We start from the raw sequence: 18,772 nt of genomic DNA, 5'->3' as shown, positions 1-18,772 counted from the left end.
TGCAGTTGTTTTTCAACTCTGATGCAACTGTTAAAGCTCTTTGAAACTGTCAGCTGGCAAAGCTGAAGGGTTAAGCACAGGACACAGAGTGGGCCTAAACACAGCAGACCTCTTTGGTGGCTGAGGACTACCAGCATAATCGCTGTTCTCAATGCTATCTCTGCTCCAAAGCAGTGGTTTGCAGGTTTAGCTCAAAGCATCATCCACGTGTGCAACCAGATATATCTTCCTTAGGCACCTCGCTGTGCCTGCATGTGCTTGGCTGAGCCAGATCTGCAGGTGCAAGAAGTGACAAGAAATGGGGAGTGGAAACTAGTCTGTCTTTAGGGCACTACTGTAGTTTTAAGCTGTGCATCCAACCATCAATCTCTGCAGGTGAGCAGAGATCGTTGCTGAGCATCTATTTTCTCCTTAACTTTTACTGTGCAGGAAGTAAATAAACACTTATGCATACTTTTAACATATTTGTCAGGTAATGGTGGTAAAAATAAGTTTGCATATTGTGGGGCTGAATGGGCTGAGAGCTACTTCATGTTGCCCATGGGAGCCCATTGAAATCAAGGGGGTCTCAAGGGTATAACTCATGGCAAACATCAGCCCTGTCTTTAAGCCTTTTATATCTCGCTGTCCCAGCTGCTGGCACAAGGGAATGGTACCCTGCAGCCCTGCCATCTTTAGTCATAGGCTAACCTTCCTGCTTTTGGGTGTGCAGGGGCTGAGCGCTCTCTTGCTCGCATCAGGGAAGGAATCATCCAGGATTTTGATGGTTATAACTGCAAAAGATAGGAGTCTGGTCTTTGTCTTACAGCATCTCCTGAACCCATCTAGGAGGAGAGCCCTGTCAGGTTCAGAAGTACAAATGCACAGTTCCTGGTTTACAGTTTTTTAGCTAATTAGGATCAACAGTAATCTCAAGCAGTGTATGCCTGAAAATGAAAGATCTACAGCTTCCATAGACATCAAATTGATACACAGAGCTGAGCAAATCTACTGACCTAAGTAGGAGTTTCCAGGGCACATAGTTAGTGTTTCTGGTGTCTCTGGTTGATGCGTTCACAGTAATAGCTGGCACTTAAATGAATGTGTCTCCCCTCTTTCAGATAGACCATAATCTCTGTCCTGAAACAATTCATGCAGACACTTGCATCACTTCATAACAACCCAGTAGCAGGGGACAGTGATACAGAGGAGAGCACAGCTGTAGGAGAAGGGAGCTGCCCTGGCAGGAGACTGAGGAGTCTCTACAAAAAAAGGCTTTTCCCTGTGGAGACAAAAAAGTGCAAATATTAGTATTGGAGGTTATTGAAAATCACTTGCTGTAATAGCCCCAGGCCCTGGCAGCGTGGCTCTCCAAAGCACTGTGCATACAGACAATAAGGCCGAATGGATTTACTGGGGCAGTGTAGGGAGCCAAAGCAACAGGTATTGTGTCCATTTTAAAGCAAAAAGATTGGGGGCAGAGACTTGTCACACATGTTTTTGGCGTTGAATGAGTTCTCTTGAGTCCTACGCCAGCCTTTAGCTTTGGCACCAGCCTTTCTCCTGGGAGCAGAAGAAGACTGGATATTTCAGTGTTTCTGTAGGTTGTGGTATAGCAGTTTTATACAGTAGTGGGGTGCTCTGTGCAGGTAGGATGTTTTCCATCAGTGTTTACACATGCTGATTTCCTCCTCTGCATTGTGCATTAGGTTGGATAACCAAGATTTTTAACCTGGTCACCACCTCACTAAGCAAAACCATAGTGCCTGCATTTCCTGTTAATCTGGTACCTTTGTTTCTTCAACAAATTCAGCACAGCAGAAGGGAGAAGCAGCATGTCCAGCTCACTTTTCTGAGAAAATTGTAGCAGAGGCGGAAAGAGGTGGTTGTCTAACAGCTCCCAGCCATACCATACAAGAGATTTTGGATAGGAAGTGAAGAGCAACTTTTCCCATGGGAACTACAGGGGGAGGCAAACTGAACTGAATGGAGACCTCATAAATCAAAGACATACGCCTTTCACTTTCTGCACTATAGCCTTGGGCAGCTGGTATTTATATGCCCAGTCAAGAATTAAAAAAAAAAAAAAAGCCACAAAATGCAAGAATTACAAAAATGTTGAGTTCTGTGAAGGTGTCCTGCCAGCAGCCTCAAAGTACTACGGAAGGGGAAACTGAGGCATGGTGCATGGAGTCCATCTGCTGAGGGTCATGCAGAACATCAACCCTACAGGGATGAACACAAACTGATACAGCTGTTCTTAGACATTCATGCTCCTCACTTCTGCTCTTAGTGAGAGGGGAAGGGGTCAGGCAGTACAACTGGCAGGGACATTTATGTTTTGTTCCAGTTATAAGCTAAACATGTATCCCATGTGTTTTCTTCATCCAGAAGCAGCAGCAGTATTTGCACTGCCTGCTTGAGAAATCTACATCATCAAAGCACTTTACAGGTACAGACTAATTCATCATTGTTAAACTGCAGTGATGGGATTTTCCAAAGCTGTCATTATCGGCCTAAGCTGGGAGTAAAACTCGCAGCAGCTGTGATGGAAATAAAGTTAAGCACACTTTAAAATACACAGGCCTAGGGAGATGTGATTCAGTATGTATGATCTCACTTCTCCATTCACCATCATCAAAGTACCTTCTAACTTATCACTGATTAAAAGCAGGAGGTTATTTTCACTCAGTTCAGCAATCAGTTCACAGACCCCTCCAGTGCTGTCTCCCTGATAACTGCCCCTCCCCAGCTCAGAGCCGATAATCAGCAATGAATTTTTCTCTGTGCCTTAGCCTAGACACTAGCTCAGTGTCCCATCCCTTTTACACATCACCAACCTCAGCTTGGGGTGTGGAGGTAAGCCTGAGGCTTTGTGCTACTTCTCAGCACTTGCATGAATCTTGCTCTCTTTAAGTGCTACTTTTGTTCATAGACTTTCCTGCCAGCCTGCAGTTTGCAGCAGTTGATGTGCACTAGTGCAATGCATCTCTACCTCTTAAAGGCCACCGGTGGATTCTCTTGTGTCTGTATATATCTCCCTATGCAAGCTGATCGGCTGCTTGGCCTGCAATTTTGATTGCATAGCTACCTCTAAAAGTGCAATTGGCTCTTTCCCCCACCTTGCTGCCCTTAGTCTTCTCTGCGCCTAGGGATATGAGCCTGCCAATACCTTAGAGCAACCTCTCCATCTTGTCTGGGCATTAAAAGACAGTGCCAGGGACTTGCTGAAGCACTATTAGTCACTGTAGCCGTGCAGTTGTTTGTCTTCTTTCTCTTTTTGAGGGCAGCTAGATTCTAAGAAACCCAGGCAGGGAGCTGCAGCCAGGGAGACAGGAGCACAAAAGGACCTTTTGCTTATCTCTGACCTTTCTGGCATGGACGTGTGTCGCAGGGTGGCCTCCAGGGCCCAGATAATGCAAACGCTGGCATGCACGATTAGGCGTTGAGACACCGTCTGCAAAGACCTCGTAAAGACCTGTGAGGTGGCAGTGAAGGGAGAAAAAAGCAATAAGGGAAGTCTCCTCTGCAAAGTGTGGTGAAAAGCCGGGATAGAGGGATGTGGTGGGCACTACCCCAGTCCGGGCAGCAGGAGGGTCTTTGCCAAAGGGTCAAGGAAGCATTTGTGGCCTTTGCAAGTTTCTTGCTGATGAAGAGTGTAATGAGCTGGATGCTGGAGAAAAGCTGCCCCCAACCAATGCCCCGCTCCGCAAAACCCAGCCCTGCTCCACCAGTTGCGGGCAGTGGTGAGCAGCCCACCCCTCTGCTCGCTATACCTGTACTGGAGCTGGCTGAAACTGCCCAGTGCAAACATTTGGAAGAAAATGCTGATTTTTCTTTATGAGCTTGGAAGTGTATTAGGATGAGAGAAAGGGTGGCCCCGCTGCCCTGGCGGTAGCCACCCCTTTGGGCACAGACTGAGAATCGTGGCCAGGAAGAAGCAAGTCTTGGACTTGAGCTTTGTCCTCCCACATCCCAGGCCATGCCACAGTGTGTAAGAGCTTTCTAGACGCTATTACTATGAGCAGGAAGGCCAGGCACGGCTGGTTTCCAATAAAACTGAAGCTCTTCTGTGTGTTCTGGTATCTGTGAAGGACTGAATCTGTTTCTCAGTGGATGCTGAGGGGTCTCTCTTCTCCTGAGCTGCCTGTTTGTATGAGGCTTGCGGGAATGTAACACCGTTGGTACTTTTACCTGATCAAGTCAGTCAGACTTGGTTGAAATTGGCCAAAGGATTAAGAATTTATGGGAAAGGGAGGACAGACACAAGCAGCAGGATTGCATATGGCTTGTTTCTTTAGAAAACAAGGCTAGAAGCGCTGAAAGGTCTTGGGTTCATCCTGATGCAGAACAGGAAGATTTTTGTGGGATGGGAAAAATGTTTCCTGCCCAGCTCCAGTCCGTGCCGCAGCGTAGGGAGACCCATTGCGGTAAGCCTGGGCTGCAGCGATGGGGCCTGGACAGACAGAGAGGACCACAGGGTGTGTTTATGTCCAGCAGCCTCAGTAAAAATTCCCCTTTATGGTATCACAGCCAAATCCTCCTGCTTCCACTCCACAAAGGACAGGCAGTACAGCATGACCTTGAGGTAAACAAGAAGAGAGAGGTTAACTGGGCAGAATATAACATACAGATATTATTTATTTTCAGGTAGAAAAATCAAACACTTTCCCAGCCTCTTTGAAGAAAAACATCCTCTAAAGTTTCTTGTTTTGCTGAGGCTTCTCTTTCTCTCGAGCCGTTTCCAGCTGCCGCTGTGGCGGGCGGAGGGATGGATCCCCGGTACAGATGCTGGCAGCCCCACCCTGCCAGCCGAGGAGTTGCACTTTCAGTAGCCATGTACCAGGGTGACTTGGGGTCAGCTGGGGTGTAGCCTGCGATAGTTATCTTTGTGGGGCCTTGAGAATGTTGTTGTTATTTTTTCCCCAGATTGTTTCCCCCCCCCCTTCTATGTTTAGGTTCTAGTGACCCAGCTCTGATTTTCTTTTTTAATTAATTGCAGTAGTCTCTGTTTTTATTTCACATAGTAATGAGCATTTCCTTTTTTATGGCTATCACTTAGGCAGCATATCTGTCTGCTCCCCAGAATGGCTGCCTGCCCTGGTAACCACTGGGGCTCAGAAGATGTAGGTCTAGTCTGTGCTTCACCAATGTAAATTGTTCCTGAGCTGTGGGAGGTTTATTTGCCAGCATAGTTAGAGCAGTAGATGCTCTTATACAAATATGGTCATACTTTACATTAACATGGTTTATTTTACATATATACTGATTTAAATATAGTTCTACTTAAATGGTTTTGCTACCACAGTATCCTTTGCATGATGAAAAGAGTAAAGCTTTTATCTGGATGGAGCAAATGGAGAAGCCCACCTGATTCGGAGACAAAGCCGACCTAAATCTCTCCCAGGCACAGCTTTCCTGTCTGCACTTGCCCATTCAGTAACGCAGCTTTGCAGCCAGCCAGGTCTTGCCCCTGATCTGGCAGAAGGTAACCCGGTCAGAACAGGGCAGCCAGCACAAAGACCAGCCGCGGTGCAAGGAAGGGAGGAGGACTGGCATCGGGCAGGGGGGAGAGCAGGACAGCCCCTTTGGCAGCAGCCCGGACTTCAGCATTTTCACCCAGGAAACCAGATCCTAGACTGTCCTTGCTCTCCCTATGCAGTTGTTTCTCACGCACCTCCTTTGTCCGCCTTATCTAGCGAGGCTGGCACCTCCTCAGTCACTCCTTGTGTGCATCAGGGCCCGAAAGGCCCAGATCTCGGGGTGGGGGGTGCTTTTATACCCCTTGTAAGGCAAATAATAGCTGTTGGTTCCCACGTCCTGGAGCTTGTACCACTTCAAGCAGGCAGGCCACTTCAAAGTACATTCTGGGAGTTGTCACTATAAAAGCTAGCACTCAGCTATTAAAGTCTCTAAATCCTGACTGAAGCTGATTAATTTACACCAAGTTAATTACTAGGTCCCTTTCCAAGGGTCTGATCCAGTCATTCCATTGCACGATATCATTTTCAGGGAACATTAATCCTTTGCTTACGTGTTTATAAAGACATAATCTTGTAGGATCTTTCACCTGGGAATTTTCTACCATCTTGAAGGCCTTTAACACAATTAATAAACGAACATCATTAATGATTAATCACCTAAATATGAATGGAGTAGGCTTAGTGCCAGGTAAGTGCAGAATAAATGCATTTGCTGGAGTTCCACTTGCACACGTGTACTCTGGAGTATCTGGCAGGAGTTCCACTGAATTCAATGGAGACTTATGTATCTCCCATTATCTTATTTGGCTGGAGGGAAACTGAGGCATGTAGCACGTAAGTGGTCTGCCCAGGCTACCAAGCAAGGCAGAAAAGAGCTAGGAAATCAATCCCCAAGCCCTGACACTTCCTGGCTCTTTCCAATACATACGTTTTCTTTTCACTGTGAACATTTATTACTTTTTTTTTGTACATCATATTATCTGGGTGAAGGGAATAATGCTGCTCATTCTCTCTGGGAAACTTGTTAAGATACTAGAAAATAGAAATTGCTGTGCTGATGAAACCTAAGGCTCATTTAACAGTCTCCTCTCTATCCGAAAGGCCAATATTAGCTGGCTCAGAGGAAGGCAGAAGAACCCTGCACAAGTAGACTACGGATAATTTGCAAGAACTGTTATTGGTGTTGACTCTGAAGCATGTGGTTTAGCATCTCCTCTCATGCATTTTAGAACACAAGATAGTCTTGATATCCAGAGAATATCCAAGCTCTTTCTGGCTTGTAATCTTGCTTAGGAATCACAAGAAGTTGGCATTGTAGGCTCAAAAGGAAGTGGCAGGAGCCAGGACTGGTTGTTAGCTGTCAAACCCCCAAAGGTCATGCTTAGGTTGGTGCACTGAGAAGAACGAGGTAGGAGTGCTGTTGCAAATGGAAAACATTTCCATGCACTGCACTGTTGTCTCTAGGAAACCTTTCAAGCACTCCCAGGCCCAGCAGTTTGCTAAGAAGACCCAGATCTCATTCCTTTCACTATGGTTGCCAGCAGAAAGGGTTTTTTTTTCCCAAGTAGAATCTGCTCCTGGCTCCACTGAAGCTGGTCACAGCTTTTGTTCAAAAATTAAGCCCTTCCGTATTCAGCTGTGCTTTATGCAGTAACACATCGCCTGATCCTTGCCTGGGTACGAGGGAGCTCCTGCTAACCCTCCATGCTTGGGAGGGGGCTGACTGATTCCCCCGAGTGACCAAACAGCTGCATCTTGAACCAGGCAGCCAAGCGGTAACTGCTAATGTGCATACAACTCTTCTGCCCTGGAGCGTGACCACAGAAAAGGGGCTCTGTCCAAAATAGCAAGTGATGCGTTGATGCCCTTCAGCAGTTCCAGGCGATTCAACGGATTTCACGGGCGGACCCCCGGGCCTTGGTGGTGGCAGGGCCTGGGGGAGACTCCCAGGGTCTCCTTATTGCTTGTGTATTTGCTGGGCACAGCCACTGCAGAGGAAACGTCCTTCCCAAGCCAATACTGAAGGAGGGTCTTGCTTTCTCTTCTCTCATGCCTCAGGGTGCAGCCTCAGCATCTCCCAAGAGGCTGTTCCCAACATCAGGCAGGGAGGAGAGTCCTCCTTCAGTAGCTGTTTCCTTGGAGGGACTCACAGGAGCCAGGCGTAACTCCAGTTTCCTTGGCTAAGGCCCTTGAATTACAGGGCATACAAGACATTTAAGTAGCAGTGAGGTCTAACTGTCATCTCCCTTCACTTCCAACTTGTTTACATCCCTCTAAAGCCTCCTGTTCTTTCCTCCTCTGTAGTTACTAGGAGTTTGTTCTTTTCTGGCAAGGAAAAGGCAAGATCCCAGCTGACCTGGAGTCTTTTGGTAACTCTCAGAGGCAGCTGCAAACTGACTGTACTCCCCAGTCTCGATGAGGTCAAGGCAGAAGCTGAACTCATCAGTCAGTCACCGTTTCCCAGGAATTACCTGCTGTGCTGTGTGTTTGACTCTCTCCCGAGTTTGCAGACCATTATCGAAAGGCTGGCTCGGCCAGTCCCCGTGTCTTTACATGTTTTGCACTACAAGGTCTGTAAGCTGCCAAACAGGGCAAGACAGTGGTGCTCATACAGCGCAGCCTGTAACTGAGAGGCCAGGTCCTCCAGGAGACAATGGCCAAGTCACTTCAGAGCACACTGGGGCTGCCATGTGTTCCCAGATGGCTGCTGTAAGGGGGGCAGTGAGTCTCTTGCAGCTTCTGTTCAGACACCCAGAACTGTGCATTACATCCATGACCACAGGATTATACCTTTAAATCAAACAGATCTCATACTCTGTGAAATCCTCATTGTAGGCATGGAAGGGGAGGGGGCAGGTTTCCAAAAAAGCTCAGCTTTTGCTGAGAATAATCCAGACCCTGCTTCTTCCACCACTGCATTGAGAACAAAAAGATTTGCTGGCTGCTGAGTGCCTTTGAAAATTCAGCCCTTGATCTAGCTTTTATTTTTCTCTCCTTGTCCTCCCTTTCTTTCTTTTCTGGCTCTCTAAGCATGCATGCATCTTCCCAGTTTCTGTCTCAGCCTGGGCTGAGAAGTCAAAATCTTGTGCCAATTTCACGTTTGCCTTTTCTGAATGCAAGAAGCCCCTGGAGCTCAGGTGGGAGGAGAAACAAGTCACTCTACTTTCCATCACATGCACCGCTCGGAGCTCAGCCTGGGAAATGAAAGTTCCTTGGCTGAATGTGACCAGCCATCTCCTCCTGTCACCTTGCCAGCTGAGCCTCACACATTTGTCACAGGATGAGCAGAGCAATACAGTTCATCTTCCTTGCTTTGCCCAGTTCTCTGTGTGCTTCCTCCACTTGCTGTTTGCAGCTCTCCACCCATTCAGTTCTCCCCTGCTTGCCCTGGTGCGCTGGGTGGTAGAGGTCTATCTCTCCTTTTCCTCTCCCTGGGGTCACATTAGCAAGTTCAGCTTGGCCAGGGGACCAGGCTGGTCCAAAACACAGAAGGAGAATCCAAAGGAGAGACTCCAGAGATCTTTGTTCCAGAGTCACGCTTGCAGAACAAAGGCAGGGGGCATTCCAGGTCAAGGAACAGCAAAGCTAACACCGCTGCACCCACCAGGCTGTGACGACCCATGTGTCCTTGACCCCACGTTCCTTGTGTGTTCATCTGTCACATGCTCCTGATTCCCTCATAGGCTTTCAGCAGGCAAGGACCATGGCTTCCCGGAGAGGTTACATCCCCTGGCACTGCTGTGCCCCGTGACAGCCATTTATCTGGCCATGTAATACCTTACGGGTCCAAAATAGCATCTCTAGTTCCAGCATCTCCAGCTGCTTCTAAAGCTGCTGGGCCAGCATCCTTCAGCTGCTTGCAATGGGCTTTGGCTCAAATACATTAGGAAGGAGGGGTCATTTTTATGGTAATGACAGTTCCTAGCAGGCCTGGCAAGCCCTGCACTCCTTACGGCCTGACCCAAGCTGCGCAGATAATCAGTGGCTCCGATGACGGGGCCGTTCAGCAGTTCTGCACTTATCATTGCTCTGAGCCTGGACGGGGACTGGCAAGGTGGCCGTGCAGCAGGGAGTCTCCCTCACCAAAGAGGTGAAGAAGAGCCAACAACAGTTGCAAGGTCCCTGTGTTTGCTGGGCTATGGAAAATCACCCAGGGAGGAGTGACTGCTCAGCATCTTTACAGCCCTACATTGCAGAGCAGTGGAAAGTACGTGCAAGTGAGTGCTATACAGATCAGTCCTTGGGGCAGAGCGCTGCGTCACCAACACCAAGCACACCAGAGCATGCCTGAGCAGGACATGGTGCTGATGTTGTGCACGCGACCTCTTCGATTGTGGTGGGGCTCTGGTAGACAGAGCACCACGCTGGGACTTGGAAGTTGCAGGCTCCCTGTCTAGGCCTGGCACTCATCTGCCGGGGAGTGATAAGCAAGTCATTTCAGTGCCCCATGCCCCAGTTTCCTCATCGGTAAGCGGGGATGCTCCTGCGTTCCTTTGCAGGTTTGCTAAGCACTGCCATGCCCTCATCTCTTCTCCTTCCCCAGCAGCTTATGTTGTGCAGTTTCAAAATACTGGTAGCAACAGAGGCTTCTTCAGGGTGGACCAGATACCATGGATTCATCCCTGTGTCAGCAGCCACCCAGAGTAGAGCATATCCAGCTGAATTTCAGGTCCTCCACCCCTGCAAGCTGTCTGTTCCGGCCCCTAACACCCGCAGCAGGCTGTTCACTGTCCAGACGTTAACACTTGTTTTGGGGACATGGTCTGCCAGCTCACCTTATAAATAATGCTGAAGAGCTACAAAAATAAACTCAGAAGCACTCATGCCTGATTGCAGGAACCTCTTTGTTTGTCAGTTCACAGTGGGAAGTTCGTTCATATTTTAATTGCTACAGGCAATATCCTGGTAGGAGGCTGACTGATGTCGCACTGCAGTAGATCTGATTCCCTTCTGCTCAGGCTTTTGTAGCCAAGTGACAATGATAGAATTTCTGCTCACCCATACAGGGCAGGAGTGTAAGGTGTGGACTTACTTTTGGCAGCAGGTCTAGTTGGGGTGGCTGAAGCCTGGCTCTCTAGTAGGAATAGTTGAATAGGACAATATACCATTTTTCCTAACTCAGCCAGCCATATAAACCACTACTGATTTCAGCTTATGGTGTCTCAGAAGGCATCTTCTTCACTGCTGTGATGCTAGGAGAAGGCAGAGTGGACAAGCAGGAGCAACAACTCCTATGCTATAAGGCTTAGAGCAAAAGCAAAGCAGTAGGTTAGTGTGGGAAGAAATGGTTAACGTATCGGGCGACTGCTGGAATCGCTCCACCAAAGATCTGCCTAAATACAGTGGGAATACTGCTTGCCCAGTGATGTGTATGTGTTCACAGAGTGTATCTCATTAGCATGTTGTTAATGTCAGTAATTATTGATGATATGAATGCAGAAGCATATGTAGATAATATACAACTACCAGAACTGCTGGGAGAATGCATCCATATTTTATTACGGATACTAGCATCTCAGTGAATTTGATCTCTATACATCTGTTGGGATATACAGAGGTACCTGGCTGTGACAATCACAAGAAATACAGTGACATTTGTGCCTTCAGGGAAAGGTGTTCTGGGAGCATAGTCTAATACTTAGAGAAGGAGACTTGTCTTCAAAGCTGCAGGTTATCTGAACGATGGCTGTGCTGCTGTGTGGATTGTATTTTATTTCCATTTATTAACACAGTGGTGTGACATTCCTCTTCGCCTGTACTTAATCACTGTGGTTTGTAGGTCCTTAAAATTTTCCTTCTTCGGCTTTGCAGTTTCAACTGGAGGGATGAGCGTACTTCTTCACTGCCTAGGTGGGGGAAGACACATATGTTATGCATGCGTTGGCTTAATGTGGTAAAGCCAGGTTGGCAGTAAAGATGGTGGGCTTTGGGATGGTCCCTGGGGTGTCAGAGCAGAGGGTCTGCACACAGACGCAGCTGCTGTGCTGGACGTGAGAGCAGCTCAGCTCGGCGCCCGCTGGCTGCGTAGGCATATTCTGGCTGATGTGGGGTTGGTACAAGATGTTTCCTTTCAGTTACACCAAGGGTGAACCGAGTGCAGCCAGCAACCTCATGGTAAAGGCTTCTCGCCTGCGAGGTCTGCCTCTAGTTCAAAGCCCTACATATATATATGTATATGAGTGCTGTAAGGTAACAGCAAGCCAGGTGCACCACAAGTGAGGGAAGTCAGTGGGGTATCAATCGTTTTCTTTCTACCCCCCAAAACACTCGCACGCTCACAGCATAGTCCTCCGTCCCTCCAAGGAACCAAATCTAGCAGACTCGACTGATCTGATGAGATTCCTGCCTGCCCATTGCTGGCACCCCAGAGCTCGGTCTCGCGGTATTTCCACTGCAACGCCGGCAGCGGGGTAGCACACCCCCTCCGAGCCCACCCTCCCTCCTGTCCTGACGTGATCCCCTCTGCCCCTGTAAAGGGAACAATCCTCCTAGTCCAGACTTGGGCAGAGACCTGCCCAGTCTCCATCCCCATTTACCACCTGGCCAAGCCAAGATTAAAATCCAGTCATCCTGCCTGCCAGTCCAGTGCTCAGTCTATCACACCCCATTTTCTCAGGAGTGCTGGCTGGCTCCAGCCCTACTGCCATGATTTTGCTGCCTGCTTTGCTTAGTGGGGTCCTGGAAAATGTGGCTGCGTGCTACTGTGCAGTGACCAGCTGGGACACAGGCTTGCGGTGCTGCAAACAGCCTCATCCCATAGCAGACGCAACTTCTTGCAGCAGGAGCACCAAACCCAGCTTTCGAGGATTTTGCTTTCTCCCTGCTCCTGTTCCAGCTGGGCCAGTCCCCCCTTCCTCACCACTTCACCAGGCAGGACGGATCCTTTCTCCAGTACAGCCATGGCAAATTCCCTTTCTGTCTGCACTGCTGAGAAGCCTTGAGCTGGCTCTGACTCGCTGACTGGCAGTTTGCGTTGGCAAACGGGCGCTAGGCTCTGGGCTTGCCACATCAAATGAAAAATATCATGCAAGCAAAAATTCTTAGAAAAACCCAAACGCATCTAATCTACCAAATAGGGTGCACAAGACGTAGGCAACAAGATCAATTTAGGGCAGGGCAGGAAAAGGCAGGAAGGATGGACAAGGGAAGGGTGTTGTAAAAAAGATGTATTTTATATGCAAAATTTCAGGGCAGTATTTTTTAACAATTTGCATAATTGGCAACCACAGATAATCCCCTGAAATGAACTAAATATATCACAACTGGGGGCTTTCCAAGCCCAGTTTGCTTTCTGAAATTGATTGGTTTCAGCTTTGCATTTTTTTCTATGGTCTTTTTTTCTATCTTTACCAGCTGAATTTGGCTGGTTTCTAAAATGCCTGATTTGGGAGCAAAACTGAACATTCACCTGGGGATGGCTCACTACGGTACGAGTTTGAGTCAATGAAAATGTGACTTAATTTTAGATTTCATTAGGAAAAGGGAACTAAGGCAGAAAACAGCTGCTAAAATGACAGATGAAGACAAACCTGTTCTAATGCTTTTCATAAAAAGTCAGGTGAAACTACATTTAAATCTCTGCTGGTCTAAATTGTTAGCTGAGGCAAACTGAGCTGGCTCCACTGGAGTCAAATCTGGCCCAGCTGCTGTGAAATGGAGACACTCCAAAGCCATAGCCACTTCTGCAAATTTTCTCCTAAATGATTTGCCAAAAGATGTAGTGAATTGCTTGCTAAGTGCTTGTTTACAAATGTAGCTCTTTTCATCCATTCATACCTCTTTCCAATCACTTTGTTCTGTTCTGGAAGCCACCTAAGCGAAGGCCTTCCCTACATCCAACTGTTTCTCTCCTTTAATAATCTTGGTTAAGGAACTCATATTATTAAATTGATATATATATCCCAGGAACAGGCACGCTTAGATCAGAAGTGATGGATAGAGCATAAACCCAAACAGTATCAACAGTCACACTTTTATTTTTGTTTAAATAGAAAATTGGTCCAAATTGTACCAAAAGCTGCTCCAATAAGGGGATTTAAGTCAATGAAAAATCTGTATTTTGACTTTTGAAGCAGCAAGCTTTCTTCTTCAGAATTCTTACGTATATCATTTCTGGATATATCTAAGCATTGCAGAGATTCAGTATTCAGATGATCTCACTCTGAACTAATTAGTTGTACTCAAAAGTCTGACCAAGTCAGAGGAAAGGGAATGCAGTGGTTGCCAGTAATGGGAAAGATATTAGGAAACACGTCCCCTGGGTCAAACATTAAACTTCTACTCAACCAAACTTCCCTTCAATTCAGTGAAAGCATTTTTTCTAAGTTAAGAATGAGAAAGATATGAGAAAGGAGAGGGAGACAGCAGTCTTGCGTTTAAGCATGGGACCGAGACCAGGAAATCCTCAGCTCTCCTGCCCACTGGCCCAGGGAATGGCTGGATGAGTGGGGAGGATGCCTCAGCTCCCTGTGCCTGTGGGCTCCGTTTCATGTGCGCCAGAGCAAACCTCTGCGATGGGCCGACGTGCTGCGTCCCTGCAGCAATCTGCCCTGCTGCTGCCATGTCAGCAGATGAAGCTGTGCACTCCCCGGCTGCTGCACCCCGTGGCCTGACCTGCTAGTACCAGTCCATCTTTATCAGCAGTTTAAGTGCGTATGATGGACCATAAACTGGGCCATCTCCTTCTAAAGCAGCAGGGACTTCTGGCAAGCGCAGACTGTGACACCAAATTGCCACGGCACGCTTGAGTGCCAGAGCCCTTGTTCTTTCCTGCTGGGAATAGTTGCAATAATTCTCCGCTTTAGGGAAAACTGGATGTGAAATATAATAGATTAGGATGTTTGAAGTGCTTTCAAATCCTCAAACCAGAAAGTGTGAAATACTGCCTTCACTCTTTCTCACACATACACAAAATGGTACCTGTTTTTCATTTTATTTTGGGGATTTCCTACAGCAAATTATATAGTTATTTGCTCATTGGATTTGGTTTTTAAGTCCTTCATCTATGTTTAAGCAGTTTCATTTTGATGTCACTGATGACACTGCAGTTGCAGTATGACCAAGGAAGAAGATGGCTTAGCTCTTGGTAGATCAAAATTGGACAGAAGGTAGATCTAAAATATAAGACATAGAAACCAGTGCAGAAAAGGTACTGATCATCTTTGTTGACAGCCTTTGGGGCCAGGCCCACTGCTGATGCAAACTGACATAAATAAAAAACTTTCTGCGACGAAGAGCTTACAGACATGCCCCTGTTGAATGGCCACGCCGATAAATGGCATTAGCCTCGATCCAAGCTCGCGTGTGACACCAGCTGCCCATCAGAATCAGACCTGCATCTGCATTGCCCCTTTAAAAGCTCCAGCTGCTGGTCACTCTTTTTAATTCATCATCAACATACCAAAAAAATGAGCCCCCTTTATGATTCAGCAAAGAATAACATTGCTGGTTCGAGATCCTGGAAGTCTGGAGGCCATCAGGTTTTTTAATTTTTACTCTGAAGGAATTTCCTTTTTTAATGTTGCTGTGCTCTCTCTTGCCAAAGCCAGGAAGCTGACTATCTATGGACAACAGTGACCAAAATTTGGTTTTCCTGGAATTTTCTCTTTTCCCTCCGCACACCCACACAATAGGCTTTTTAGGATGCCTGCAGTCTGTAATTTGCCTTTCTAGCCTGATAATGTGGCTTGCAGAGGCATCAGTTTTGCCAAGTCATCATCTGGAAGGAACACTTTCTTATGCAACAGGCTTCATTTTCCTCTTCGGTGTCCTATGGCCCACGGTTGCCACCGAGCCCAGCTCCATCTGAACGGGCTGTGTCAGAACCGCCGTGCAGACACTTGGGAAACAGGAGGAAGACCATGAAGTCTGGGAAAGGGCCTGAAACTTTCAATTTCAAGAGGCACAGCCCAGAAACCAGAAGGACCAAGAACCCAGTGCTGTGGTTTCCCTTTGCCTGACTAAAGAAAATAGCTGCTGTCTATTTTTACTAAAAATGTGGGACATGGGGCCCTTCTCTTCCCCTGCACAAATGGGGGATGCTGCTCACAAAGAAGGAGGGGGGAGTGGCACAGGGGGGGTCATCCCGGATTAAAACCAGCTGACTGGTCCACAGAAATCTCTCCCATAGATTCTTCAAATATTTCTTGCCCACACCACTGGAAGATTTATTTGTAAGGTGAAAGAAAGTTAGTTGAGAAAGGGATTTGGGAATCTCATCTCACCTACAAAAATTCCTCTTTTTCTTTTTAAGGCAGGAATGGGATTGATCTAATTCTCTCCCCCTTTCTTTTCTCCAGTTCCGCATCACCGTACTGTATGTCGTTCTCAGGGCATTCAGCACAACAAATCAACGCTGATGGCATCATTAAAAATTTGCAATGTATCATATACCTTGCAGAAAATGAAAGCCATCTGTACAAGTGTAGAAATGGGATTCCAGCGCGTGAAATGTGTGTTATGTATGTGACCTTTGTGTTCACTGTCATGAGTAGTATTTTGAGCCTCTAAACCTCTGATCAAAAAGATGTTTTTCATTTTCAACACAAAAAAAATCCTGAGCAGGGAGAACAAAGACTTCAGTCTTGTTTTACTTATGCTTATTAACTTCGTATGTTTGTTCTTCATTAAAAGACTCTTTTTATATGACTGAAAATACAAAAAAAGTACTAAATGTGTCAAAGTGGCACACATTGAAGTAACTTGTGTGTGGGGAGTAGCTATTGTGGCCAATCACTCCACTGCTAACTCCTTTGGTTCTTTGTTCCTTAGCTGAAAAATACATACAAGTGTATATACTGAGGAAAACTCCAGCAGAACTGGTCAGAGGTGTTCCAGCTGAGTCCCCTTCATATGATATCGCATCCCAAAAGTTCTCCATTTCTACAAATGCCATTGCTCCGTTCCCTTCTGAACACGAGCAGCTTGCTCCCCAGGATCGCAGATACGGATTATTGCTGTGAGTTGAATTTGGGCTTGTCTCCATCCGATTCCCTGTATCATGCTCTCAGCCCAGCAATACTCCACTGTAAAATGGAATATACTGCCCTGTGCAATGAAGTGTTACAGGAGTGCGTACTGCTGAGGTGCTTCATTTCAGAGGGTAGGGCAATCAGGATTGGCAGGGAATGATGTCAGCAAAGCAAGAGATGCTGCTGGTCTGGAATGTATTTCCCACCTCTCACATTGGTGATTATAATCATTTGGTTGCAACTGCTGCTGTAAATGCCACATTGCGGCACCATCCTGCTGGCGAAGAGGCTTATACAGGCAGGTCATCCCATTCGGGCACGTTGCCTTCGCAACCAGTATTGGGAACCTTAATAAAAAATGGACCTCCTGAGCTAATTCTCTCAACTCAGTGAGGAGCTTTTAATTTGCAAGCTTGAAGGCAATCCATTCCCCCTTCCAATTAGAGAAGCTGTTGTATATTTTATACTGTTTTCTGACCCTTCCCGGTGGCACTAGCAAAGTCAAGACATCTCAGTTTTTGTAGCCAGTAACAAACATCAGAGAGCAACGTGGCCAGAATTACAGCCTGTTGTCTTTGACTTCCCATACCAGAAAGCAATTATTGCTGGTGAACTAGAAGCAGACTCAGGTACCAGTACCGAGCAAATCCTATGCTGTAGAAGTCACAGTTCAAACTTATTCATAAGACTTTAAAATTGCTGCAGTAAGTAGCCATTCAGTGTACAATTGGCAAACAATTGTTAATTATTCTGAAAAACCAGCCAAACCCTTATCTCGGCAGACACTGAGGTTGCTATCTCCCATGGAGCTGCACCAGTAGTAACGTGAGGGTAACTTTTCGAAGACAGCAGGCTGAGTACGGACCAACTCCAAGTATGTAAGCAGCTGATTATTTTCATAGCGTTGAAGGACTTTGGTCAGACACAAAAAAATAAAGGTATAGAACTAAATACTGAAAAAATTACTCTTAGAAATTTGTGAAGATTGGGTTGACAGAAGCCTCCCGGCAAGCTCCGGGACCGTCTCCCTCGGCAGCCTGGCTGGCCTGCAGAGAGCTCGACACAGCCTGGGCACCGGGGAGCGGTCCCTGGAAGCAAAGAGGGTACCAGGAGAAATGTGCGGTCGCTGGTGCTGGGACGGGAGGGACGGGCCGAGCCCCGGCGGTGGCCGGTCCCAGTTCCCCCCCCCCCCCCAACATGGCAGCGGCGCCCCGCGGCCGCCCCACGTGCTGTCAGCCCGCCGGCGCGCCTCTCGCCCCGCCCCCTGGAGGCGTGGTCACCGCCCGGTTTCGGCGCGTCGGTGCCGGTCGGCCCGGGAATTGGTGGGAGGCGGTGGTGGCCCCGCCCCTCGGCGCGCCTCGGCCGCCCGGGCTCGGCGGGTCGCCCCGGGGTGGGCGGCGGCCCCGCCCCCTGGGAGCGCGGCCAGTTCCCGGCGTCCCGCGGCGGCTGCAGCGGAGCCGGCGGGGTGCCTGCCCGCCTGCCTGCCTGCCCGCCTGCCTGCCTGCCCGCGCTGCCCGCCGTGCCCGCGCCCATGGAGCTGCTGTGCGTGGAAGCCGTCCCCCGCGTGCCCCGCGCCGGGCGCGACCCGCAGCTCCTGGGGGACCGGCGCGTGCTGCAGAACCTGCTGAGCCAGGAGGAACGCTACAGCCCCCGCGTCTCCTACTTCCACTGCGTGCAGCGGGAGATCAAGCCCTACATGCGGAAGATGCTGGCTTTCTGGATGCTGGAGGTACGGGACCCCCTGCTGCCTCCTCTCCCGCCGCAGCTCCGGCTCCCTGCCCGGCCACCGGCGCTTTTCCTTGCTCGCGTGCGCGCTCCTGCTCCGGCGGGAGAGAGCTGGCGGCGGGGGGAAGCACAGGACAGAAGCACCCGACTCGTGTTCGCTGGGGGGTTCAGTGAGGTCGCCTTGTGCAGGGGTGCAAGGGACAATCCAGGCGACAGGAAAGCCGTGAAGTCCCAGGGCTTGGTATGCGCCGGAGGTCAGATCTCCGGTATGGGGGGGGAGGGTGTGTTATGCCGGTAGGGAGGAAGGGGGCTGCACATGGAGGGTCCGGAGGCGCGTGAGGAGGGCAGTCTGCGGCGGGGCAGTATCTCTGTGAGTGCTGGTTGTGCTGGAAGATGTGATTGCCCCATGCAGGAGGAGCAGACCCCCCCCCCGAACCCACAGCCTCTGCTCACGCCACCCTGGAGGTGTGCTGCCACGCTGCTATCGGAGCCCATGTTCGCACCCTGCTCCCAAAAAATTCTGGGCAGAGAGCTCAGCTGTGTGCCCGGCAGGCTAGAGACTTGCGTTTCCTGAACGGGGCTGAAAATGCCTGGTTAAAGGGGGAAAATAATATC

The 18,772-nt window shown here is 48.5% G+C and overlaps 1 protein-coding gene across 3 annotated transcripts in view; it reads left to right on the top strand.

The window, feature by feature from the left end:
• CCND3 (cyclin D3) overlaps window positions 1–18,772 on the top strand; it is a 48,075-nt gene that overhangs the window by 14,091 nt on the left and 15,212 nt on the right. Inside the window, exon 1 of one of the 3 annotated variants that reach the window (XM_075174456.1) lies at window positions 17,870–18,161. The exons of the other annotated variants lie outside the window; for them this stretch is intronic. Within the exon in view, the coding sequence (XP_075030557.1) occupies window positions 17,964–18,161 (198 nt within the window). The 5' untranslated portion in view covers window positions 17,870–17,963. Of the gene's footprint in view, window positions 1–17,869; window positions 18,162–18,772 lie in introns of those variants that run through there. 3 annotated transcript variants of the gene reach the window in all.

The sequence above is a fragment of the Calonectris borealis genome, chromosome 26 (genome assembly GCF_964195595.1).
Source record: "Calonectris borealis chromosome 26, bCalBor7.hap1.2, whole genome shotgun sequence".
In the NCBI taxonomy this organism is placed as follows: Eukaryota; Metazoa; Chordata; class Aves; order Procellariiformes; family Procellariidae; genus Calonectris; species Calonectris borealis.
Note: the sequence above shows the minus strand (reverse complement) of the source record. Positions and strands in the feature narration are given on the sequence as shown.